General features: G+C 37.4%; 2 protein-coding genes across 3 annotated transcripts in view; one reads left to right on the forward strand and one right to left on the reverse strand.

Moving 5' to 3' along the window:
* The window catches only part of DIMT1 (DIM1 rRNA methyltransferase and ribosome maturation factor), a 62131-nt gene that overhangs the window by 16054 nt on the left and 19496 nt on the right, over window positions 1-26581 (reverse strand). The window lies entirely within an intron of this gene.
* IPO11 (importin 11) overlaps window positions 1-26581 on the forward strand; it is a 99187-nt gene that overhangs the window by 6512 nt on the left and 66094 nt on the right. Inside the window, exons 4-14 of the mRNA XM_062612291.1 lie at window positions 3029-3129; window positions 8942-9014; window positions 13606-13809; window positions 17843-17975; window positions 18884-18942; window positions 19758-19806; window positions 21548-21618; window positions 22985-23177; window positions 24466-24618; window positions 24872-24915; window positions 25764-25854. Of these exons, the coding sequence (XP_062468275.1) occupies window positions 3029-3129; window positions 8942-9014; window positions 13606-13809; window positions 17843-17975; window positions 18884-18942; window positions 19758-19806; window positions 21548-21618; window positions 22985-23177; window positions 24466-24618; window positions 24872-24915; window positions 25764-25854 (1171 nt within the window). The remainder of the gene's footprint in view (window positions 1-3028; window positions 3130-8941; window positions 9015-13605; window positions 13810-17842; window positions 17976-18883; window positions 18943-19757; window positions 19807-21547; window positions 21619-22984; window positions 23178-24465; window positions 24619-24871; window positions 24916-25763; window positions 25855-26581) is intronic.

Consider the following 26581-nt stretch of genomic DNA (forward strand, 5'->3'; position numbering starts at 1 on the left):
TTCTAGTGGCATAACCGAATGGGCTGTAATGCTAAACCTGTTGTTGGCCTATTGCAAATTGTAGCTTGTAGAAGGCAAAGAGGACCCTTTACTGCCCGATGAAGTGGGGACACTTGAATATACCAAGGCATAAGCTGCCGTTTCTTTATTTTGGAGGATGGTGTATTATGACCATTTTCATAGAAGTTCCCCCGTGGTTTTCATCAGTACTGAAACATGATAGCCAGCTGGGATTGTTTTCTTTCATGTCAGTGGAGAGAATCTCCTGGGGGAGATTAGTTGACCAAGCTGGTAGTAAATTTCTTGAAATGGGAAAAGTGAATACTTATAAAGGTGCTATGACCCTTGATGAAACAGACTCATTAATATGGTGCATGGTGTTGAAGACACAGTCAAAGACGAGAAACAACTGTTTCAGAAAAGACAGAAATTAACAGTGTTGTAATTCTCCTAATTCTGATGGGTGTTTGTAATGGCCTAAAAAACATAGATAAACTGCTTTTCCAGACATCTGTCAATGCATATGATGAGATTTTCAGAGTTGGGGGGAGGACATGTTTAGTTTTCTTTATACTCTCCATTTAATTTGTTTGAAAAGTTGAAGGCAAGTCACGGGATTTGGGGGGGGGGGGGTACAAGAAAATCTTGACTTCAGAGATGTCAGAGTGTGTTTTACCTACTGCCTTTGCCATAGTGTTTCTGTGGTGATAAACAATCTTGACAGAAAACAGGAGAAATTAATTGCCACTGACTGGGCATTCTTTACTTTCTGCATGTTTGCTGTGAGAGCTTATGGCTCAGGTTGTAGGCAAGGTGAGCACTCACAGGTGTAACTGAAGTTGATGTTAGTTTTAAACATAGGGGCTAAAAATGCAGGGTTTAAAAAGATCAAATGCTGTTAATTCTATTAATGTAGCTAAGTAGCCCTGTTTGGGGACATACCAGCCTTTCAAGTGTAAAGTATAAACAGTGATCTTCCAAACTAAATAGAAGTAGAGGATCTCTACTTCTTTGTTTAATTTAATTATGACAGGGGGACTGCCTGGGATCGTTGGCACCTTCTTGGTGGAGCAAAAGAGGTTGGGGGAAAGCAGATGATTGTAAGTAGAGATCTGGTGAGGCAGTTAATCTCTGTGGGAATTAGGAAGTTGTATAATTTACTGTAAGATACATTTGCCTCCAGGATGATCAGGATAGAGAAAATTATAAGGAGCCATGAAACATGCATCTTTGAACCTACGATTTTTAGTACTTGGTAGAGTTACTAACATTATCTTCTGTGCTCTTTTGAAGGTGTTACATGCTTCACTTTTGAAGACTAGAGCTTAAAAGTCAGACAGTGTCTGTTCTTTAAAAGAACACCAGTTCTTTTCAAAATACCTGTTGTATCAATTTGTGAAGTTTAGTTTCATTCCCATTATTTCTATGACAGTGTTAATGTGTTATATGAAATACTTCATGGTTTAGGAAGTTCATATATTGATACGGAGTGTATAAAGAGGTTCCGTTTGTTCCTGTGCAGGCATCTTGTCCTTCTTTTGATTTTTTTTTTTTTTATTTATTTTTTGCATTTCTTGTCCAGGCCCAGTCTAGTTTTAAAGTATTTTGATCTGGGGAAGCTTTCCCTATTATAAATATTTTAACAAAGGGGGGAATGGTAATTTGAAGACTCAGTGGGAGTTTCAGAACAATTTGTTTTGCAGTGCTTTCTTTTCATGTATGTGAGGCTAAAGTGGTGTTTGAAGTTTCTTCTTAGTATCATAAAAATTGATTAAAGTGAATTTGGAAAAGGTCATATTGGAAAAGGTCATATCTTTCAGACTATCCCTTTTCCTAAATGAGCTTCGGGAAAGGAAGATGTATTACAGATCCTTCCTGTGTTGTGTGGTGTTTGTCAGTGGACTACAACCTCTGATGTTTTTCTAAAGGTCCTAGGTTATGGAGAAAACTGTTACTATTACAGAACTAGAGTCTGAGAGAAGGTTAAGTTTTGAATTAATCATGAAAATGCTTGAGGGACTCCCAAGTATCTGTAGTGCTGAGTTATTTGAAGAGTTTATTTATAGTTCTTCAGACTTGGCAGCCAAAAGTAGGAGATGCGGTTGACCTGCATCTCTGCATTTTTTGTGTCCCTTCTTAGTGGGCATCTGAAAGCAATTGATACAAGTGGTGCGCTCTTTTTCTACACTGTATAGTAAGACAGTTGATCTCATGCTTCTGGCTCCCTAAATGAGGGAGTAATGTCTTACCCCCTCAAGAAGGATCCATCTGATACATTGGGAAACAGGAGGAAGCTGCTGTTCAAACTAGTACACCTGTATGAAGATCCAGTAGTTTACTTTCATTTTAGCTTTTCCTGGCTGCTAATTTTACAGTGTTACTGTGTAAAATAATTTCTTTGTGTTTGTCTGTATACACATATAGGTACATAAAAGTGTATATGGATACATGCCTATGAATGTGTATAGGTATCTAGCTTTTTAGTAGTGGAAACTGATGTCCTTGAATAAGTATATGCAAGTTTGAGTTGCCATCCTACCAGGTCACTGTTTGCAATCAACACTGATAGTCAGTACAGTTCTTGGCACATTTCAAGATAATGAAGAAATCTCCTGAAAGCTGGATTCTGACAGTGCAGAAGCTGACTGATTCTGCAGTGCCACAAACTTCTGAGAGCTATGTCATTAAAAAGTATAACAGCTGGCCAGTGCTAGTGATTATTACCCTTTTATTCCCTGTTTAGCCAGACGAGATTTGCCTTATATGTTGGAGTTTTTAAATAAATCGGGTATTAAGGCCAGTAAGCACTTTTTTTTTTTAATCTTAAAGTAGTGTTTAACACAGTTTCACAGTTCCTGTCAAAATCTGACTAGTGCATTTTGTTTATATACACCTGTACACGTAGGTGTGACCTGTACATGCAGAGGTATGTGAACTCGTGCATCTGCCAGTGCATGTGTTGATACAGTTTCTGTCCTGTCTGTGGTGTGTTTAGCAATTTTTAACTTAATATTTTTCTTTTAAACAGAATATCTTTACGAATCATTCCCTGGATGTGAATGTAAGATGGTTAGCTGTGCTGTACTTTAAAAATGGAATCGATCGCTACTGGAGACGGGTTGCACCACAGTAAGTTCTGACTTTCTTCCACTTAACAAAACCAAATTTAGAAGGTTAGATTTACCAGACTGGAAAACGGCAAATTCCATGGGTGACAGAAGTTACTTAATTCATGGTGAAACTGATGTAATGTTTCAACACAGGACTCATTAATGAACTATTTTATCTTTATATTACTTCTTACAACTCTATTCATGTGCCATTTTGAAAACTGTGTTAGAAGGTTTTTTTGAAGTGATGTCGTAAGTGTCAGAATGTTAACACCTGGGTTTTCTGATACTGGCATATGTGAAAGGAAGTCTCTTGGAGAGATTATTAGGGAGCTGTTTAATGTGACTCATAATTCATTTGGAATGTATACATGAGGTATACAGTAGCTATTACAATAGCAAGTTCTGGTCCTTTTATATATGGGTTCTGATAATGCATGACAAAAAGATCTTCAGAGATGCTTAAAATGTAGCCAGTATTCTTGAGCACTACATCATTTACTTAAGTTATGAATGGTGCTATTATAATTTGTAATACTTGCAGAATTATATCCTTGTCTGTGTTCTCTATGAAGTTTCTTATTTTTCCTTTAAAGAGTAGATGTAATTTCAAAGAGTTTGAATTTTCCTTCTCTGTTTTTAGGGGCTAGGAAGGACATAGAAATGTTCAGTCTGTCTCTTAAAGGCTAGTAATATAAATAGGTGGGACATCGGTGTCAGGTCATGTATGGTGTAAATTGGAATTCCAGGTCCAGTTTTTATGGATCATGAATCTAAGCTAGTTCACAAAATATGGCGTTGTTTTTATTGTGTTCTTTGTTTAAGAGAGTTTAATGTGTTTTGTCTTACATTGTAAGCTTTTCCAAAGATCTACCAAAAGGGGGGAAAGTGACAAAATTCTGCATCTGCAGGACATTTTAAATACTGTAGTACTCCATTATTATGTAAAGCACTAGACTTTTTGTATATACAGATTAGTATGTAATTGTGAAACATCTGCAAGTGTTTAGATTCTTTTTATGCAAAAGGAAAATACTATTTTTTTCATGGAATCTGGCATCTTTGCCTTTTCTGGTAAAGTGATGAGGTAATGCTGCTTACATTACTGGTACTTAACAAGTGTTGTTCAAAGCAATTAAAATGTATTGTTCCAATTTACTAATATTTTTAGATAAATATTAGTAGCCCTTCTGGTGAAAAAGACATGGTTCATTTCCTGCAGAAGTAATGATTACAGTATTACTGTTTGAACAGAGGTAAAAATTGAGTAGCAGTCTTTCAATCTAGTTTTCCTGTTGCAAATGTGATTAAAAAAAATATATCATTGGCTATCATTAAAGATTCCATGGGGTAAATCTCTATAAAATTTCTCTAGTTTTTCCCCACTTGTAATTTTTCTGCAGCAAATTTGATGTAATGGAAGTATAAAATAAATTAAGAAATTAAGAATTAAAGAATTAAGAAATTATTGCCTGCTGTTAAAATTTCTGTGGGGTAAATATGCATTAAATTTCCGCTTTGTCTAATTATTTCAGCATTTCTAATTTCTTTCTGTATTTCTTATACATGACATCTTGAAGTATTTTGCTCTCTCCCAGGTCTCTTTTCTCATAGCAGAATATATGAAGGGCATTTTGAAAAATGCGCTTTTAAGCTGTGATTTCTCAGTCAATTTTGTGAACCGGTTGTGTTTGGATTAGAATTTTTGAAGGTTTCATTGAACAGGCTGCATTTTTGTTGTCCTTGCAAAATGTTTGCCTTTCACCTTGCTTCTCACATCAGAAGTAGCGTCCTGTGTCCATCCATTTAGTACCTCAAAGCTTGTTCTGATCTGTCCAGCCTGTTTCAGAGAGCAGGTCTTGGACTGGCAGGTGACTCCTCTTGAAGCTAAGGACTAATTGTTATATCCGTGTCTTTCTGTGGTATGCTAATTTAGGCCTATATGCTTTACTGAGCTGTCGATTTTCACAGAATCTAAGGAAAAAATCATACCATTGACATTTCTGCTGTTTGCCAAATGTAGTTGAACTGTGACAGGTAGTTTAAAGAATTGTGAGAACTGGAGAAGTGTACTTGCAGACAGTTAATATGGTCATATAACCTGTATGCTCAGATATTTGTCTTGAATTTTCAAGAACTTTCCCAGTAGTTTGGATGTCTCTTCAGCAGTAGTGTGCTGAAGTTATTTACTGTTGAACCAAGTAGGACTAGCTTTGCCCTTTTCCTTCTGAGCATTCATGGTTTCTCAGCTGCTGCTACTGAAAAGCAGGAAAATGGATCATGAATTCTTTGGACAGTACAGTTGACTGTTTTGTTACGCTGAAGTACTTAGAACACTGAATACACCTTTGTTTGTTTTTTTGTTTGTTTGTTTGTTTGTTTTAAGAACAGGTGATCCTTCTGAGATATTCTGTACTTTGCACATGTTCACTCATGCTGTCTGTCCTGTTCACTATTGATTATCTACGTGCCTTGGAGTGGTTTTAGGGATGAGCCTGTGAACTTTCTCTTTCACAGGCAGCTTTCCAAATTGCTGTGGAGAAGAGCCTAGGGTTGTCGTAGCCTCTTTTCAGGCACAGTTTGGCCTATTTTTTGGGATTTGTTGCTAGCCTCCTCAAAATGTGGTCTCACTTCATGATTTTGTGTGTGACTTTATTTTCTTCAGAAATTGGTTTTCTTGAATTTGAGTGTTAAGTACTCTTCTTGAACTTGCTTTTGACTTTTACAGAGAGTTACAGTTAAAAACTGTCTTTTGCGGACTGTGTTCTCCAATTTGATTACTGCATTGGAAACTTTAATCATATGTCTCAAATCCATATTTATTTGTTTGAATAATAACTATAAATAACTCTTCAGATTTGTATTTCTGGTTTATGAAATACGTTTTAAATACCTGGATATATGTTTCCCCATGCCACAGGAAAAGATCATAGAGTCATAGATGGTCTGTGTCAGAAGGGTCCTTAAAGATCATCTAGTTCCACCCCACCCTGCCACAGGCAGGGACACCTTCCACAGGACCTTGTTGCTTAAAGCCCTGTCCAGCCTGGCAAGATCAGAAACTTTGAAAGTTCAAATTGTGAGACTGCAACATGACAGGAATTCACCTCTAGAAGAACTTGTTTTAATTTCTGCTTGGATGAAATTCAGTGCTGAAGGGAAATAACTTCATAGAATTGTAGATTCTTAGAATACCAGCTTGAAAGGGACTTCAAGGGTCATTGATCTGACCTTTCTTGGCAAATCATGACCCAGACGGGATGTCCCAGCACCCTATCCAGCTGAATCTTGGAAGTGCCCAACATTAGGGAATCCACTACTTCCCTCGGGAGATTATTCCAATGGACGATTGTGAAAAATTTTCCTGTTGTGTTCAACTGGAGTCTCCCCAGGAATTACTCGTGCCCATTACCCCTCATCTTTTCCATGTGACACCTTGTATAAAGTGAGTCTCCATCTTCTTTGTGGCCACCCTTTCAGCATTGGCCTTGTTGAATGATACGCAAGCCTCTTACCTTCTGGCCTGCCTATAACTTTTTTTTTTGATGGAGCTGTGGGCTTTTTTTGCAGTGTCTTAAAGGACGATATAGTCGCCGCTGCCTGCGGCCGTGCCTGCGACGGAGGGGGGGGCTGTGTGTATATCCGTCGGTGTCCAGAAGATGTCGCTGTGGCACCGGGTAAACGTCGTTGGCCCAGTGGCACTTCATCTGCCTTGTTCTCTTAGGTTTTGCTTTGTTTCATTTCACTGCTCCTTGACATCTTTGCTTATGGTAAGAGTCTGTATTTGAGGCGCTCATCCTCATGAGTCTATTTCTTTTCCTTCCCTTGTTTTTGTTTATAGTAGCACAAAGCTTATTTACAGCATTTTTATCTATAGTAACAAATTCAATGTTTACTGCTTGTGGAATATGCATATGATATGATTAATATAATTATGAAAAAATAATTAAAGCAAGGGGCCTCACGGGGTCACAAGCAAGGAAAATGAGACATAGTAAACCTTTTTTTTTTTCCTTTTTCTTTTTTTTTCTTTTATACAAACCAGGTTTTAAGTGCTTTCTGTTATTGCTGAGTTATTGTACAAGCTACATTTAATTAAGATGAGATTTCTTAATCCTTTAATAGGTTTCACGTTTTAGATACCACTTAAAATATGCCTGTATGTGTGGAAATTATATATTGCATTTTGTATTAAAAACAAAAAAGGGACCACAGAAATTTTATTTCCCTAAAATGTCATCTAGTAACTTTGGAGCAGTAATTAAAATAGTTCCCTTCAGAGAAATTTTTACTGTTGCAGAAATCTCTGAACTTTACCCAAAATGTTTTTAGACATAATTTAATTTTGTGTAAAAATACCTTACTGCTTAAGGCTTGATTAAAAAAAAAATATATTTAAATGTGGTTCCTGAGTGCTGTAAGTTACCTTTGAAATTAAGATTTAGCATGCAGTTCTGACTCACCAGTGAAACAATAAATTGCTCTCCTTATGTACTATACTTACTGGTAAGTCTTTGATTAAGGAAATAGTGAATACTGGTGTTATATATGGAGGGGAGGAGGGAAGTGAAAACTAGAATATTGCAAGTGTTTGAGCTTAGAGTAAGTGCTACCTCTACATATTATTATTTTGAGATGAATATTTAGTATTTGCTTAGATTAGTGTAAAAGCTGTATTTTGGTAAGCTTTAGGCATAATTTTAAATCTCACTATATGAAACTAGTAGGTTAGTGTCTGTACTTAAGGTTACACAACAAGAAGTGGTTGTGTTGGTGTGTTTAGCCTTAATTTCTAGTCACTAAACTTCATTGAGATGTGATGATGGCATGCATGCTTCTAAATTGTTGCAATGTTAGGTGAAACAGTTTCAGCTAAACAGCCTTGTGTCATTTTAGTCTTTATGTACAAGAAGCAGTTTTCTAGATGTTATCAGTAAATGAAAATGGATTTTTATCTGATTGTTTAGTCTATAAATACAAACGAAAAAATAAGTTATGTTTTGTGCCTGGAACTTAAGAGAAAATTACTTGGGTCATATAAAGTCTGATGTAGTACAAGAGTAATATGATACTGTAACTTGTAGTCTTAAACTGATACAAGTCCTTGAAGTATAAAGATATCATAAAGCTGCACTTCAATGAAAATTAACCTTCACGGTTTAGAATTTATCTCTCTTACTAGTTTTCCCTGCATTTTTGAAGTTTATATGAACGTTTTTTTCACTCAAAGGTATGATCGTTTAAAAGATCCATATTTTTAAGTGTAGCTATATGGCTTGCTTATAGAAAAGGATTTCTAGGAGAAAAAGATTATTGCTTTTGCAAAAAGCTGTTATCTGGTACTTTGATTGCCTTATACTGGGCAACTTTTTGTCGTTATCCATTAGTATATATGCGCAAAGTCATGCTCAAGTCATCCATCCCCACAGTAAAAACTGTCTTAACTGTGTAATAACAATCAGTTCATAGTTCGTATAGTTTTGCCTTATTTTTGTAATATATCTGGGTACCTAATTCTGTGAACTTTTTCTTTTACTGTTTGTGTTTGCAAAGGTCACATCAAAACTGGAGGTTAAAAGCCCTCTCAAATATCTCTGTTTACTTCTTTTTTTTAAATATCTTTGAGATAGGGGGAAAACAAATGGTGTTCTCTGGGTATTTTATCAGACTGTCGCTTTTGAGAAAATGGTGTACAGAAGTAATCTTCTGTCTAACAGAGATACACAAATGGAAATGATAATTTCTGTGTCTAGTAATAGAAAAATTTTAAAATCTGAAGAGTTGTTTTCTATTGGAAATGAAATAATAACCTAATAAATATATCCTGACAGTGCTCTTTCTGAAGAAGAAAAAACTACATTGCGTGCCGGACTTATTGCCAACTTTAATGAGCCAGTGAATCAGGTTAGTGGTGAACAATTATTAATTTCCCAGCAAGTGCTTGTGTGGGTGTATAAATTGGTTTCTGTCTTCACAAAGTTTCAATTTACATGTTGCCTTTTGGACAGGTCTTTATGTTGAAGTGAGATCTTTCTCCATAGATCCTAATTCATGGAATTATTTAGGTTGGAACAGCATGTTCTGTCTCTTTAGTTTGTTTTTGATTGCAGTGGCAGTTTATGTAGTCCCTCATTGTTTATGTAGCCATTTGGTGAAGTAGTTCAGGGAATGAAAGCAGCTTGAAAATAACCTGTGTTCCCCAAGTGATTTTTCTTTTTTACAGCTGTATCTGTTCTCTGATATGACTCCCAGTATAGCCATAGAAGGAAATGTGGTGTTGGTATAGCAGGAATGAGCTGCTGAAAAGGCTGCTGCATAAACCCACCTTAGCAGTATTGCTGTCACATGTCTAATTACAGCATTAATAAATTTAAATAGCCTTCAGTAGGATATTGTCTTGTCTTGTATAAAGTGACTAGAATTAAACTTGGCTAGGGATATTAAGGATAACAGGAAGGGATTCTACAGATACATAGCAAATAAAAAACAGACTAGGGAAAACGTAGGCCCCCTCAGGAAGCTCTCAGGAGAATTGGCTACACAGGATTTGGAGAAGGCTGAGGTTCTGAATGACTTCTTTGCCTCGGTCTTCACTGGCAGATGTTCTGACCAAACCACCCAAGTCTTGGAAGGCAGATGCAGGGACTGTGAGAATGAAGACCTTGGGCCCACTATAGGAGAGGATCTGGTTCGAGACCATCTTAAAAATCTAAACATGCAAAAGTCCATGGGACCTGATGAAATCCATCTGCGGGTCCTGAAGGAGCTGGCGAATGAAGGTGCTAAGCCACTGGCCATCATATTTGAGAAATCATGGCAGTCAGGTGAAGTTCCCGACGACTGGAAAAGTGGAAGTATAACCCCCATTTTCAAGAAAGGGAAAATGGATGACCCAGGGAATTACAGACCAGTCAGTCTGACCTCTGTGCCTGGCAAAATCCTGGAGCACATTCTCCTGGAAGGCGTGCTAAGGCACATGAAAAACAACAAGGTGCTTGGTGACAGCCAGCATGGCTTCACTAAGGGGAAATCCTGCCTGACCAATTTGGTGGCCCTCTATGATGGGGCTACAGAACTGATGGACAGGGGTAGAGCAGTTGATGTCATCTACCAGGACTTGTGCAAAGCGTTTGACACTGTCCCACACGACATCCTTGTCTCTAAATTGGAGAGACATCAATTTGATGGATGGACCACTCGGTGGATAAAGAACTGGCTGGATGGCTGCACACAAAGAGTTGTGGTCAATGGCTCAATGTCCAACTGGAGACCAGTAACGAGTGGTGTCCCTCAGGGATCGGTGTTGGGACCGGTCTTGTTCAGTATCTTTGTCGCTGACATGGACAGTGGGATTGAGTGCGCCCTCAGCAAGTTTGCCCATGACACCAAGCTGTGTGGTTTGGTTGATACGCTGGAGGGAAGGAATGCCATCCAGAGGGACCTTGACACGCTTGTGAGATGGGCTGATGCAGCCTCATGAATTTCAACCAAGCCAAGCTCAAGGTCCTACACCTGGGTCAGAGCAATCCCAGTCACAGCTACAGGTTGGGCAGAGAAGAGATTCAGAGCAGCCCTGTGGAGAAGGACTTGGGGGTGTTGGTCGACGAGAAAATGAGCATGCACCGCCAGTATGCGCTCACAGCCCAGAAAGGCTATCGCATCCTGGGCTGCATCAAACGGAGCGTGACCAACAGGTCAAAGGAGGTGATCCTGCCCCTCTACTCTTTCTCTCGTGAGACCTCACTTGGAGTATTGTGTACAGGACATGGAACTGTTGGAAGAAGTCCAGAGGAGGTCCACGAGGATTATCAGGGACTGGAGCACCTCCTGTAAGACAGGCTGAGGAAGTTGGGGCTGTTCAGCCTGAGAAGAGAAGGCTGCGTGGAGACCTCATACCAGCCTTTCAGTACCTGAAGGGGGCCTATAGGGATGCTGGAGAGGGACTCTTCATTAGGGACTGTAGTGACAGGACAAGGGGTAATGGGTTAAAACTTAAACAGGGGAAGTTTAGATTGGGTATAAGGAGGAAGCTCTTTACTGTGAGGGTGGTGAGGCACTGGAATGGGTTGCCCAAGGAAGTTGTGAATGCTTCATCCCTGGTGGTGTTCAAGGCCAGGCTGGTCAGAGCCTTGGGTGACATGGTTTAGTGTGAGGCGTCCCTGCTCATAGCAGGGGTGTTGGAGCTTGATGATCTTAAGGTCCTTTCCAACCCTAACTATTCTATGATTCTGTATTACTTGTTTCTTTATTTCAACCAAAAGAACCTACGCAGTATGTCATGTTTGTCATAAAGTTTGTTATTTATGCTCCTACTAGGTTGTATGAAATTTATCAAGTATGTAATTTTGAAGTGGTTGCATGAGATTTATATTTCTAAAAATCTAATGTTAACTGCATTGAATATAAAGCAACTCAAACTTTCTGTCAATTTTTCCATACCTTCATTAGTATTTGCTTTCTAAAACAATAGAGGTTAAAGTTATAGTAGTATGTAGTTACAAATTGCCCTCCTGATATTCTGTATTTCTGAGACTGTATTTGCAGCCTGAGATTGGAACTTTAACTGACTTTGTAAAGACTAGCAGCTTTATGTGTGTGTTCCTATGGTATTTTTGAGTTGTGGTGTTTTAAGCTTGGAGGTTTTTGTTCTGTTTTTATGCTAGCAGCCTGCTTCTAAATGATTGCTCAGATATTGTTATATTGAAGTACGTTTGCAGACTTAATCTCCCCTTCTATTGCCCTTATTCCCCAATCTGCACTGTAAAAATCTTGAGGTTTTCTTTCAGAGGCACCTTTCTTTTAGTCCCTAGTCTGCCTGATATGTCTGAGTTTTGATAGTCTGTTTCTGATAAGTGCTGTTTTCCAGTCACAGATAAGTTGTATCACAATTACTATCTGATTGCACTTTATGCATCAAGGTAGAAAAAATATGTCCTCTTAATGTGTAAAAAGAAAAAAAGAATGAATAAAAAAGTAGAAGAATTAGACATAGAATTGAGATGTGATGATACAAGTTGACTTCTAGGGGGAAGGGGGGAACTAAAACACAACATACCATGGTTGGGAGCATAATTTCCATCCTGTGAAGACATTTAACATGGAAGGAACAGAGCATCTTTGTTTTGGGTTGGTTCCTTTTTTTTTTTTTTCCCCTTCAGTTAAAAAAGGCTGTTCTCAAGGAAAAGTGCGCCTGGTACCCCTAGAAGGCTTGCTTCTTGTATCACGTGTGGAGAAGAGTTTACTTGCTCCCTCCTTCCAGTTGACATCACTTGATCAAAAAATAAATAAGACTTACAGCTCTTCTGAAACAAATCTTCTCCCTAAGCGAGTGGGTAGGAATTAATATTGTAGGAAATTTTGTGGGGTGGTCAGATTTCAGATTAAACAGCTAAGGAAGCAGTAAAGGAGGACATGGCCTCTTGTGCCTGTAAATTGCTTGGATTCCTTTTGGTAGCATAAGGAAGTGAGTTCTGTAGGCTGGAAGTGTGGTTGTAGTTGTTAAGGGTATTTTGAAGGTGAGAGCATCTGCTTCATTAATCCAATCACGAATTTTTTAAAGACTAATGGGATAAAAACAGGGAAACAAGACTGAAGGTTTTGGATATTTGAGGTGGTCTTGTGAGGGATTATACAAAATCTGTTAAGGAATGTTTAGGGGAAGGGAGTTGTGGAACAGCAAACTGGGGAATAGACAGAAAGAGGGTATAAAAAGGGCCAGTCATGTAAACTCACAGCTTGTCAGTAACCATGTCTGAGCAAACCCTGCACCTAATCGCCACCATCTGGCCTGTCTTCTGATTGACTCCCTTAACTACTTTTTTGCATAATCTCACTCTTTTCACTGTGTGTTCATGCTGCAACAGCCAGGTGCCAGCTGCTGGCAAGACTGACATGAGTGGAATTTGGTGCCAGCAGCCAAAGTTGGATGGTGAGGGTAGTGTAGATGCCTGTGGCCCATGGTGTGAGGATCTGGAACAAGTGAGAGTCTCAGCTTAAACTGATGGGCTGGAACTGTGCCTTACAGGCATATCTGCCTGTGGGGAGGGAGTGTCTCTGTCTAAAAGCTAAAACTTCGGTATAGCAGAAATAACTAGTATGTATTCAGCAGTCTGTGTTTGTATTCAGCAGTCTATGTTTGCTTGTAGAAAGTAATAGAAAAGATCACCAAGTAGAATCTGCTCCCAGATGTCTGTTTCTTCATTTCTGTGATTCCTAGACAAAATATTTGGTAGTCTTTATGTAAAATTTAAACATCATGGCCAGATAAGCATTTTATGTAAACATTTACTGTAAACGTACAATAGAAGACTAACTTTTTTTCTCTGCGTATATTTACCTTCAGCAAAATAAAAAATAGTTTGAGGTGAAAAAAAAACACACAATCTAGCAATCCATACTATTTTTTTTTTATTTAGGTTACGTTATTAATTTCTGCATTGCTCGTTTAACTGATCTTTGACTTTGTGGTACCTGTTCTGTTCCATGTTTTTTGCAGATAGCAACTCAGATCTCTGTACTAATTGCTAAAGTTGCCAGAGTGGACTGCCCAAGGCAATGGCCAGAACTTATACCCACTCTTCTAGAATCTGTGAAGGTCCAAGATGATCTTCAACAACACAGAGCTCTACTTACCTTATACCATGTTACGAAGACCCTGGCATCCAAACGCCTGGCTGCAGATAGAAAGCTTTTCTATGATGTAAGTAATGTGATGCATGATTGCAGAGTGCGTAGTCCATGTATTGTACATGCTTGCCACTTCCTGTGGTTAGCTGGCAGTGCATTAATGGCACATATGTTGACTGTAATGTCTGTCTTTGAAGTGCTCTTACTTTGGTGGGTGTATGTAAAATATGAAATAACTGAAAGTCAGTTTCTAGGTGAAATCTTTTTGAGATCTTTACTAATTTTGCATGTAGCTTGTTGTTATAGTAACTTGTGTTAAGAAGCAGATATGTTCATATACAGAACAATATCTGCATATCAACCTAATGTTATCATTCTGTACAGCAGAACTGATTATATATAAATTTGCAGTATCTTGGAATTGTGCTCTGGACTCATAATTCAACATAATCTTGTTTTATAATATTTTAGAAATACTGTTTTTAAGGATTCCATACAATATTATTTTGGGCTATTATTATCAGTGGAAATGTTTGGGTTTTTTTCCGGATTAATTTCTTTCTCCAGGTTAATTAAAAGGCAATATGTAAATACAAATGCATAATTTTGTCTCTTGCAGCTTACATTCTCCACTGCAAGAAACCACTGATTAGAACACAGAATGACCTGTGGCTGTAGGTTGTTGCATCTCCAATCCCATTTGGAGTTAGGCAGTGATGTAGTACTGAATTTAGGGAGTTAAACATCTTTTCCAAGCATGTTACACTTGAATTTTCAAAATTTTATTTTATTCCTCCATTTTAAATAAAAGATTATAGGACAGATAATGAAGACTATTTCTGAAGTTTTGCGTATTTATCTATGAAGAAAAAAAATTCTGGCTGTGTAATTATTAAAGTGAAATTTTAATCAGGAGTCTGAGGCACGGAAGGCTGACTCCTGTAATAGAACAGGACTGAAACTATGATACATTGCTATGAGATGTGTGTGTAGAGGAAAGTGTGTTTTCTCTCTCTGATGTATATAGGTACAGATGAATATAATCTCTGTATAGGAAATACTTGTTTATATTTTGAAATTTATTAGGCCATTATACATGATCTGGATAATCATGTATTATGGAATTAATTCCAAAAGGTATTGATATTAATTCCAAAGCAATAAAGCGTGAGCAAGATAATGACTTCTTTTCTAGAGCTCTCCTAAATCAAGGTACTGCTTATACAGCCTTGTTATAGAATCTTAGAATAATAGAATAGTTAGGGTTGAAAATGACCTTAAGATCATCTAGTTCCAACCCCCCTGCCATGGGCAGGGACGCCTCACACTAAACCATATTACCCAAGGCTCTGACCAGCCTGGCCTTGAACACCACCAGGGAACTCCACCTGACTGCCATGATTTTTCAAATATGATGGCCAGTGGCTTAGCAACTTCATTCGCCAGCTCCTTCAGGACCCGCGGATGGATTTCATCAGGTCCATGGACTTTTGCATGTTCAGGTTCTTAAGATATTCTCGAACCAGATCCTCTCCTACAGTGGGCCTAGGGTCTTCATTCTCACCGTCCCTGTATCTGCCTTCCAAGACTCGGATGGTGTGGTCAGAGTATTTGCCAGTGAAGACTGAGGCAAAGAAGTCCTTAAGAACCTCAGCCTTCTCCAAATTCATTGTAGCTAGTTCTCCCGATAGCTTCCAGAGAGGGCCCCCATTGTCCCTAGTCTGTCTTTTATTCGCTACGTAGCTATAGAATCCCTTCCTGTTATCTTTCACATCCCTAGCCAAGTTTACTTCTAACTGGGCCTTACATTTCCTAACCTGGTCCCTAGGTTCCCAGACAACATCCTTGTATTCTTCCCATGCCATGTGACCTTGCTTCTGCTTTTTTATAAGCCTCTTTTTTCCCCTCTAAGTTTCCTCAGCAGCTCCTTATCCATCCAAGGAGGTTTCCTGGCCCTCCTGGTGCACTTCCTTCTAGTCGTGATGCAACACTCCTGAACTTGTATATACTTGTCATACTTGTCTCTAAAATGGAGAGACATGGTTTGACAGATGGACCATGCGGTGGATAAGGAATTGCCTGAATGGTTGCTCTCTAGATGCTGTAGTCAAGGGTTCAGTGTCTAACTGAAGATGGGTAATGAATGGTGTTCCTCAGGGGGTCGTGTTGGGACCGGTCCTGTTCATTATCTTTGTCGGTGACATGGACAATGGGATTGAATGAGCCCTCAGCAAGTTTGCTGATGACACCAAGCTTTGTGGTGTGGTTGATACGCTGGAGGGAAAGGATGCCATCTAGAGGGACCTTGGACAGGCTCAAGAGGTGGCCAGTGCCAACCTTATGAAGTTCAACAAGGCCAAGTGCAAGGTCTTGCACTGGGTTTTGGACTGGGTCAGGGCAATCCCAGGCACAGCTGCAGGCTGGGCAGAGAATGATTGAGAAGACTGAGAGCAGCCCTGTGGAAAAGGACTTGATGTTGGTTTCTGAGAAGCTCAACATGAGGCAGCAGTTTGCGCTTGCAGCCCAGAAAGCCAGCCATATACTGGGCTGCATTAAAATGAATGTGGCCAGCCGGTCAAGGGAGGGGATTCTCCCCCTCTGCTTTGCTCTTTTGAGACTCCATCTGCAGTCCTGCATTCAGCTCTGGGGCCCCCAACACAAGAGGGACATGGACCTGTTAGGGAGTCCAGAGGAGGCCACACAGATGCTCCGAGGGCTGGAGCACCTCTGCTGTGGAGACAGACTGAGAGATGTGGGGTTGTTCAGCCTGGAGAAGAGCTGGAGAGACCTTAGAGCACCTTCCAGTCCCTAAAGGGGGCCTACAGAAAATCTGAAGAGGGACTTTTTACAAAGAAATGTAGTGACAGGAGAAGTGGAATGGCTTTAAGCTGCCAGTAGATTTAGATTAGATAATAGGAAAAGATTCTTCACTTTGAAGGCAGTGAAATGGTGGAGGAGGTTGCCCAAAGAAGTCTGGATGCCCCTCATTTGTTAATAAATCAATTATTGTTTTAAGTTTTTTTTAGTACTAAGGTACACTGGTTAACAAATGCATTTATCAAGAGTATATTCTCTTATTAGGACTAATTGCTGCTTTGAATTGTCTGTCTGTTGTTTGTTGTGGTTTGTTGTTGTTGTGAGATTCTTGTTGTTAACTGTGAGTTGTTACTGCTTACTATTACGATTATTCTGTTTATAAGACACATTCCCAATACCGAAAGTCAACATCCAAAATGCATATAGGTTGAAACTATTGATAATTATTCAGTGATGTGTTTTTACAACTCCATGAACACATCATTGAGTAATTATCAAGAGTTTTTACTCTCTCACCTTTACGCAGTCAAAGGAACCAAATAAACAGGTTGTGTACTTTTGATTCCATTGATGTTACATGTAGCAGACTATGCGCAGTTTGTCCCTTAACTATGAAGCTGTCAAGTGCTACTATAACTGAATGAGAAATTCTTTACTTTCTGTTTATACTCCAGGTATCTTTATCAGGTAAGCACTTTTTGGAAACTGTAATATAAATTAAGATTTGTTCACTGCTGGCTGATTAGAAACTACTTGTCATTCTGTACTTTAAATATTTTGAGGCAAAAAGTCAGAGTTTGCAGATACTAGCAAAACAAAGTTCTTTCCAGTGTAGTCATTGTTTGTTACGTTTAGTAGAGATAGGCATGTAACTGCTGTGTCCCAGACTAATTTGATTCAAATTATCAACTGCACTGTAAGACAAACAGTTTTAAGTCTTGTGGGAGAGGAGATGGTAAGGAAGCCTTATACAGTATTGTAGACCTGTGGCTGTATTTAATGAGAATCAAATAAGAAAATAGGCCTGAATAGTTGTCATTAAGGTGATAGAATCATAGACCAAGTAGTCAGAAGCAGATGAGTCTGTATTCATATTAAGACAAGGTATTTTTCTGCAGAATGTCTTTGGATCAGTAGGAAAGCAGCAAGTGACCACTGTGGCCCATGACACACAAGAGGATGGATTAAATAATTGAATAGTCAATCTGGCCTTTAAAATGTAGGAATTTATTATACTATATCCAAAATTCAGAAAATCAAATATATTGTTGTTTTTCTTCTTTTTGCAGCTTACATCAGGCATTTATAGTTTTGCATGTTCCTTGTGGAATCATCATACAGATACATTTCTCCAGCAAATTTGTACAGGGGATGAAACTGGAGCCACAAATTCACTAGAAAGAACCTTGTTGTCATTGAAAGGTAATAATATAGAATGATATTAAATATGAGGATCAAACAAGTTTCTCAACAGTGAATGAGTAGGATTTCTTTGGTAAAGAATTTGCACTCTCTAACAAAACCATGTCCTTTGGGAAAAGCGGGTACACATTATTTTACGTGTACCTTTAGCAAGGCCATAAGGAGTGTTCACATGGAAGGGGGAGAAGGTAATCCTATTTCTCAGTATGTACCATTCTGATACTGTGAGAAGTCTAGGAGGTGGGAAAGTGAAAGGCATAACAGGATGCTTTGTGTGTTGTAATTTAGGCTTGTTGTCTATCATTATGCACTTAAGAAACTGAGCAATGAATTTTAAGTTTACCTTGTGTTCAGTGAAAAGGTAGCCTTAGCAGTGAGTTCAGATTTAGGTTGATACTCAAGTACTTATCAGTGTGATGAATACATATCCTTACTGTACATTGCTGCTTTGCAAGCAGTGCACACACCTCAATTTTTCAATGTAGGTGATGCCTTTATTGAATTGTTTCAGAAGGTGCAGCAAGTGGTTTTTCTGGGTTACCAGCAAGAATAAAACTGAGAAAATTCGTAAGATGGCTTACAGACACTGCTTGACTATACTTGCCTCTTTTCCTGCTGGAGAGCCTTTCAGACGTTGAATTCCTACAGCTTTTGCATAATTCTGCTTGAGTCAGTAATTCTTGGAGTCCTATTTATTTTACACATAGTGTACCAAATATTAAAGTAATTTCAAGAAGATTAGATTCATGTTAGGTATGGTTGAGGCGTAAAGGCCCCAAAAGAAACATATGTTTTAATATGGAGAATTGGAAGAAAGGCACAGCAACTGTAATTGTAATCATGTTCTGAAATCTGTTGGAACAAGGGCTGAGAAATATTTGTACAAGTAATTTCTTTCTTTTTCTTAGTGCTTCGTAAACTGACTGTCCATGGGTTTGTAGAGCCTCACTGGAATGCAGAGGTGATGGTAAGTGACATATCTGTAGTTCTAGACTAGAAATCCTTTGTGATGATTTTAGGTGGTGTTATTTTAAGAATCATTGAAATGCACACATTTGTATTCTGTAAAGGAAGATCAAGCAGCACACTCTCAAAAGTTGTCTTCCCCTCAGTTAAGAACTGTCAGATCCTAAATACGGTGCCGCCAATGGCATCATGTTTAAAAAAGAAAACATACCCCTTCCAATTTACGTTACATGACAGTGACACCCTGTTGCCTACTGAAAGATATATGTGTTCTCTCCCGTAATTTGAAGAGAATGTTTTCATTTAATGATGACTGTAATGGCATATTTGTCCTATCAAATTCTATTAACATAATATTTCTGATTGAGATGAAAGCCTATGGTTTGTAGCCCATACTGGCGGTAAGCGGCAAAACAAGAAAGACACCCAAGCACCTACCTTAATTCCAATCACAGCCTGCTTTCCTCGAAGACTTGGGTACCTATGACCTAAACTAGGAAGTTGAGAACAGGGTAAAACTGGATAAGCAGATTGTAAAGCGTTTGTATTTACCTCTACTTCCCTCTATTGGAGAGCTTTGGTGATTGTCTGGTACTAATAAGTTTGGTTTGGATCAGATATGCAGTCTGTTAGATAGCTAATTCTTTCTTTCATGAAGAAATTGTCTGAGATAATCAGTTATTCAGTTAAAAATGAGCAGGTGATGTCTGAGGTACTAACACATCTGAACTGACTTTAGTTTGACTCAACTTTTTTTTCATAATACAGTAAAAATTAAGCTTCATCTTTAAAATCACATATTTCTATATTTTTCAGGGGTTTCTACATGCAGTATTTGAACGGCTAAAACAATTTCTGGAGTGTAGTAAGTGCCTGAATATTCTTGCTTCTGTTGGTTGTTAAATATTAGGACCTGGATGAACACATAATATGGTTTATTGCATCATCAGTAATAATTTATATGTGCAAAGCTATTACTTTAAATGCTGCTAGAACTGTCTGACCTAAATAAAACATATCCTTTTATAGCAACAGACTAAAATCCCACCAAAATTATACTTGGTAGGATACTGCTAATCAAAGAAAAAAAAAAATAGATGTTACTAAAAAGCAGGTAGTTTTGAGGTTTCTTGTTTGGTTTGTTTTTTTGGGGGGAGAATTTTAGGTTTTCTTTTTTCCTGGAGTTTGCCATATATTTTGGTATGTCAAGTGGGAAATAAAGACCAAATTCCTCTGTATGTAATTTATAACTGCAAGAGTAGTAGTCTGAGACAAGCAAGCACATGTTAACACAGTCAACACATACATAATGCATAGTTAGCAGGTGTTAGTGCTTTTTCAGGGGAGTTAGCTGGAGCAAGCAAAAAGAGGCATGTTGGCAGTGTTACATCTGAACTCTCTCCTGTTTGCTTGCTTGTATAATTGTAGTAGACCTGGTGCAAGCCATTCATCTGTCTGAGGCATGTCAAGTCATTCCTTTAGGCTTCAGCAACACTTTGTCTGAGAATAGATGTCTAAACTGAGTAGGAAATAATTTTTTTTTATTGTTCTATCTTTTTAATTTTCTTTTCTATAAATGAAGGTACTTGTCTCAGAAGCCTGTATTTAGCTGACGGGGGCTGATCTGGGCTCCAAGTCTCATTTCTAAAAAAGATGAAAAGTGCTGCTGTGTTCAGTGCCAAATACCTTTAGTAATCTAAGCTGCTGGCTTCTCTGCACGCGTTTGCTCCTCTGCTACATTATAGTTACACTCTTTCTGGCCCTTTCATTTTCGACAAGATAGTTGACTAGACTTAATGAACTGAATTGAAAGCTATCCCATCTGAAGCTTGGTGGTTATCTTAGTCCCATAGAACATGAGGACTGTAGGGTTTGAGTGTACTAAGATAAGAACTGAGCTAACCGCCCCACCCCTCCCCATTTCCACTTTTCTAATCAATACATTGCTTTGCAAAAGCAGGCATGACTACCTTACAAGACTAGTGTATACATGAATTATATCACAGGGCTTTCATGTATGTCTTCATTATCACTATTTTTTTCATTTTTTTCCAAAAGCTTTATCTGTGTGTTGGGTTTTTTTTTGTTATTCTTACTTATTTTTTGATTATTATTATTTTTGTGAATTCAGAATGTTCTCCAGTGTCCATAATCAATTATTTTTTTTAAGGTGGAGTTTTTTGAAAAGCACATATCATTATGTAACAAGTATATACCATAGTTTTAATAAAAGGAAATGTTAATCTTTTTGATGTTTTTTGACTTCTTGTCCATGCCAGCATTTGCTTGCATTATCTTATTTTTTTATCACTGAACTGTCTGTAATGATGTCCCAGTTGTTTTATTGTGATCAGTAACAGTGAATTTCAGTACATCTGAGAGAAATGGTTAGAGACTGTTCTGTTTTTCTTTTTCCCCACTACTCATTACCTTGAATTTGTCTTTGAATTTATTCTGCTGTAGAACTTTTTTCTAGCTGACGTGATCCCTGAAACGCAGAAAAAACAAATTGTTCTCCAGAGTTAATTTTATAAAGCTTAGCTATCCGAAACAAAACTCTGACAGTTGCTGAATATCTGATTTACCATAAATATCTGATTCACCAGGTAGAAGTATAAGAGCAGAAAACTTATGCAGAGATCGTGTAGAAAAAACTATAATTCTGTTCACTAAAGTGGTAAGTAAATTTTTCATTCAGTTACTGCATAGTTTACCATTCTGGAGAAGTGGTCTCCATTTGGATATTTATGTGTCATAAAGTGAATAGGTTTCAGATCCATTTAAAGAAATGGAAAGTACTGCAATTTCAAAGTTCATTGTTATGAAGTGTATTTTTGAGGTTTATTTTTTAAAAAAGGGTGTCTGTTTTTTTATGTTGACATAAGTTGGCTTGAAGAATACATTTCCTTAGCTCAAACAAAATTAAATGCATTCTGTAAATAAATTATTTAGCTAGGATTTTGCTGAAAAAAAGAATTCTGGAAGTTTTGCTTAAACATTGCTATCAGCATTAAGTAAAGAAGAGAGAAACTTTTCATCTCGTTTATATAAGCAGTTAGATTTGTTATTTTGAAGACACTAGGTTTTACTGGGTAACTAGCCACTTTTAGTTTATTGAAAGAAAATTAACAGAAAAGCTCTCCTATCCTCTGTGACTTTTGTATTATATAGTGCCTTTGGAGTTGTTGGCTAATTCCCTGCAACCATTAAATTTCATATGTTATCGGAAGGTAATTTTAGCATTGTCACTTGCTCTGTTTTTAAAATATACGAAATGTGCAGAATTCCCATTGGTTTTGGATTCTGTTTTGGGGCCATGGATGTTATATAAATATCCAGCCTAATTATATGATGTGGGAGGCACCTGTCTGCTTCACCACAATTGAGCTGAAAGTGCTCTCATCCAGCATTTTTGGTCTTTGTCATAATTCTTCGTACTTTGAACTAACATAAAATGTGTGAGGCATATGCATCTTTTTCATAAACCTGAAAATACACTTTAATATATAATTTACTACCTGTAGAAATTCATATGCAAGAATTTAGTTGTAGGCATTTTTGCAGAGTAGAGCAGATTAAAGGAATTGACTGATACATCCTAGATCTGTAATTGGAAAAGCTAAGCTGAAGAAGCAAGTGCTGGTATTGCAGCTGAGGGGGAGAAAAAGGAATAGAAAGTTACTTCCCTTATGAATCTTTTACTTAACAGTAATTCACATAGGGTAGACTGTTTACTAAAATAACTGTGGTTGGTATGTCTTATATACCGTGTTGCTAGTAAGCTGGTCTAGTTAAAAATGGATATTGTTCCTTAAACTTTTAAAAAGGTAATTTTGAATATGAATCAAGAATTTCAGGGCAAACTAAGGCTTCATTAACCGTTGATCTTCCTAGTACCTTACTAATTTTCTGTCTCTGTCTGGTTTCTTTTCCAGATTTTTGTGTAAATTGACACTTGTTTTTGATAACTAGTTTATGAAAGCATGTGAGACTTGCACAAAAAGTGATCTGATTTCTTTCTTCTGTACTTCCTTAATTTTTAGCTTTTGGACTTCCTGGATCAACATCCTTTTTCATTCACCTCTTTGATTCAGAGGTCACTGGAGTTTGCTGTAAGCTACGTTTTCACGGAGGCCGGTGAAGGAATTGTATTTGAGCAGTTTATTGTACAGTGCATGAATCTCATTAAGATGATTGTAAAAAATTACGCATACAAGCCATCCAAAAATATTGAAGGTACTGCTGCTATTTACTGAAAAAACTTTTTGTATCTTGCTGAACATTTTGCTAGTTGCTCCCAACAGTAAAATTCCTTTAAGACATTCTTTTGAAGCACTTTAATAGTTAGTAACGTATGCTGCTGTCTCTATGTTATCATGTTATTTTGGTGGTAAATGTATTAATGTATGTAAGCATTGACTTGTTAAGCCAGTTTTAAATACAGGAGAAGTCTATTGATTTTATTTTGTATTGAACTAATTTTAAAAATTATTGAGGTATGGAATTTGGTTTATTGTCATCAAATGTTTTCATGCATCTTTCCCTTGAGAAATGTTTGGTAAAATGGAGCATTTGTTGGAATTAACTAACACCACTACTCTGAAAGACACTGAACTTGACATGCTGTTGAATATAAAACAGTTCATATGTTCTGTTTTGTAGAACTGTGTTTTGTTCTCAATCTTCCTACACTGCTGTATGCACAGATAATGAAAAGTAGAATTCAAGTACATTAAAAAAAAAAACCACAACATTCCTCCTTAGTTTGACATTTGGCAATGATTAGATAACAATTAGCATTCCATTTCTAAATTTGGGGGGGGGAGGGGGAAGAAAAAGTTTCATGGACATACTGATACATGTCAGATGGTACAAACCCAGGATTTGAAATTCTTCCCAATACTGATGTATTTCAGTGTTAATACATTAGAATGTCTTAAATTCAGTGATCATTAACAGAAATTTCTGTTTGCAGTATTTCATAGCTTTTTGAAAGAGAAATGTAGTAACTTGAGACCAGAAGAATATGGCACATCTGATAAAAGCTGTAGCATTTGACTCTGAGAACTGAATGATCTTTTTTTTTTTAAAAAGAATGCAAAATTTATTTTTCTTGATTTGATGGATATACAGTGCTTGTGTTGGTTCTGTATGAAACTGAGTTTTGTGTGTTTAAGAGCAGTAATGCTAAATTAAAAAAAAAATAAATGCCAAAAGCAACAGGTAAAGTTTTTCTTTTCATCTGCATATTAGCTGAAAAACATTATCAAGACTTTGTAAAGCCCGAATGACCCTTCAGTCTAATTGTGCTATTACAGAACTCTCTTAAAAGTAAATTAATTTGGAAGTTTGACTTAAAGTACCACCAGAAGTCTGTTACAGAAGTCTGACATGAAAATGCCTTGTTTTCTTGGGTGTTTTTCTTCCCTTTCTTATCTGTTGATTTTTTTTCTAATTTTAATAGACTAGGTTTTTATCTGTAAGCCATTTAATTGTAATATGGAATTTTCTATTTTTATTTCAGATAGCAGTCCTGAAACTCTTGAAGCTCATAAGATAAAGACTGCTTTTTTCACATATCCAACATTAATGGAAATATGTAGGAGATTAGTCACTCACTACTTCCTGCTGACAAAGGAAGAATTAACCATGTGGGAAGAGGATCCAGAAGGCTTCAGTAAGAAATATGTTGTGTAGCTGGTTACAGTTTATCTAGTTATGGTACAAGAGTTGCATACCGTCATTTTCTCTAAAAATTGCTTATTGCGCTGCTATTTTATTTTTGGTAAACTTGTTACATGCATAAATGTGCCATCTAGAGATTGTTTTCATAACTAGAGATTTCTTAGTAGTCTGTGATACGCACATGTCTAATAAAGTCTATTTGAACCGGAGTTGAAATAATATTTTTTTCCTTTGTGAAACAATAGCTGTAGAAGAGACAGGAGGAGATTCGTGGAAGTATAGTCTCAGAGTAAGTATTTCAGTTTGAAAGAAAACCTTTCAACATTTCTGGCTGCATTTCTTAATTTTCTTGTAACGAGAGATGATACTTGGCAGAAAGGTAAGGTTGCGCTTTTAAAAAAAATCTTTACTAATTCTGATGAAATTTCTGAAACTATAAATTTGTTTCTTAATCAATGCTCAAACATGCTGAAATACACTGGAAACTATGCACTTCATATTTTATGAGGGAGGGAGGGTAAAGGAGTTTGCTTAAGCATTTTTATTGTCTAGTGATTAAACCCACTGGAAGTTGTCTCTTCTTTAAACTGGTAACTGGTACTGCCACGACTTTTTTAGTAGACATGATGAATGAAGAAAATTTCAGATGCATCTGGATTAGCATTTTATTTCATACCATATCAAAAGTATGCTGTTGTAGTGAATCTCCAGTTATCATTGCTGTGGTTTGCTTCACATAAAGATCTCAAAGGGGTTGCCTCAATTTTAAAACTAAAAACCCCAAACCTGTGCATCTGTTGTGTTCCAAGCGCAAATGGGTGTTCAGTCCAGATATTTCGGCTAGAGCTAATCCAAAACAAAACCATGACATACTTATAATCTGGTCACTGGGTCCTCAACACAAGCTATTTCAGTCCTCAGATCCATTGTTGTTCTACCATAGAACTGACTGATACAGATACAGGCATCAAACTAGCCAAAGTTAAGCCTACTATATAGTAGTAAGACTGGGATTTCATATAATACTGGTTTTGCTACAGTATATCACATTTTAAATTATTCAGCATTTGAAATACATTTTATGCCTTAATTGCCTTTGTTCTGTTAGATTCTAAAGCAGATGTCTTAATTTTTCAGCCATGCACGGAAGTTCTTTTTATTGATATTTTCCATGAATATAACCAGACTCTTGCCCCTGTGCTTTTAGAAATGGTTCACAGTCTACAAGGTAAGTAATTTAAATAATAAACGAACTGTAAAATGTAGAATTCTTTACACTTGCTTTTGTAACTGTTAAATGATTTTACCTTGTGATACCTAATTTTATATAGGGCATTCACTCTGTAGTTTTGAAAGGTCATGTTAATATTTTAAAACTATTTCTAAACCTACCATAAGGAAAATGCCATGTCTGTCTAGGAGAAGGAAATCCTAAGTATCCTTTGATTTTCACTGTAACTAGTTTAGATGACTGGCAAAGATTGGGGCATTTTTGCTCTCAGGAGCTTTCAGGCTTTCTTGAGGATGGTCAAAAAGCTTCATAAATTTTGTAGGCTGCTTTTTGCTGGGAGCTTCCTGTTCAAATGTTGCAGGGCATTTTATGATAAATCTGCCGTATCTGAAAACATCCCGGGGGAAAAAACCGTAAAGGAGAAGGTTCAGGTCATGCTGTCGTTCTAGATGGTCTGGAGGACTTTCCAAAGCTGAAGAATCTGCTTAAAAAGTTTAGTGGTTTTCTATATGAGGACCAAAGTCTTTGTAGGCTGAGTAGTTCAAGTTTTGTGGGTTTTTTTTTTTCAATTCTATTTCAATGATTCTTATCCCCAAACGAAGTTTTATAGTGGCCATAAAACTTTATTAGTGGTAGCTGCCACTTTGTTTTCATTGTCATTTTAGTCTAGGTTGTTTCCCCAGGTTGCACGTTACCTGACTTAATACTTTATGTTTGAACTTAC

Source organism: Pezoporus occidentalis, unplaced genomic scaffold (genome assembly GCF_034315485.1).
Source record: "Pezoporus occidentalis ecotype Australia unplaced genomic scaffold, CSIRO_AGI_Poc_V1 ctg16, whole genome shotgun sequence".
Lineage (NCBI taxonomy): Eukaryota > Metazoa > Chordata > Aves > Psittaciformes > Psittacidae > Pezoporus > Pezoporus occidentalis.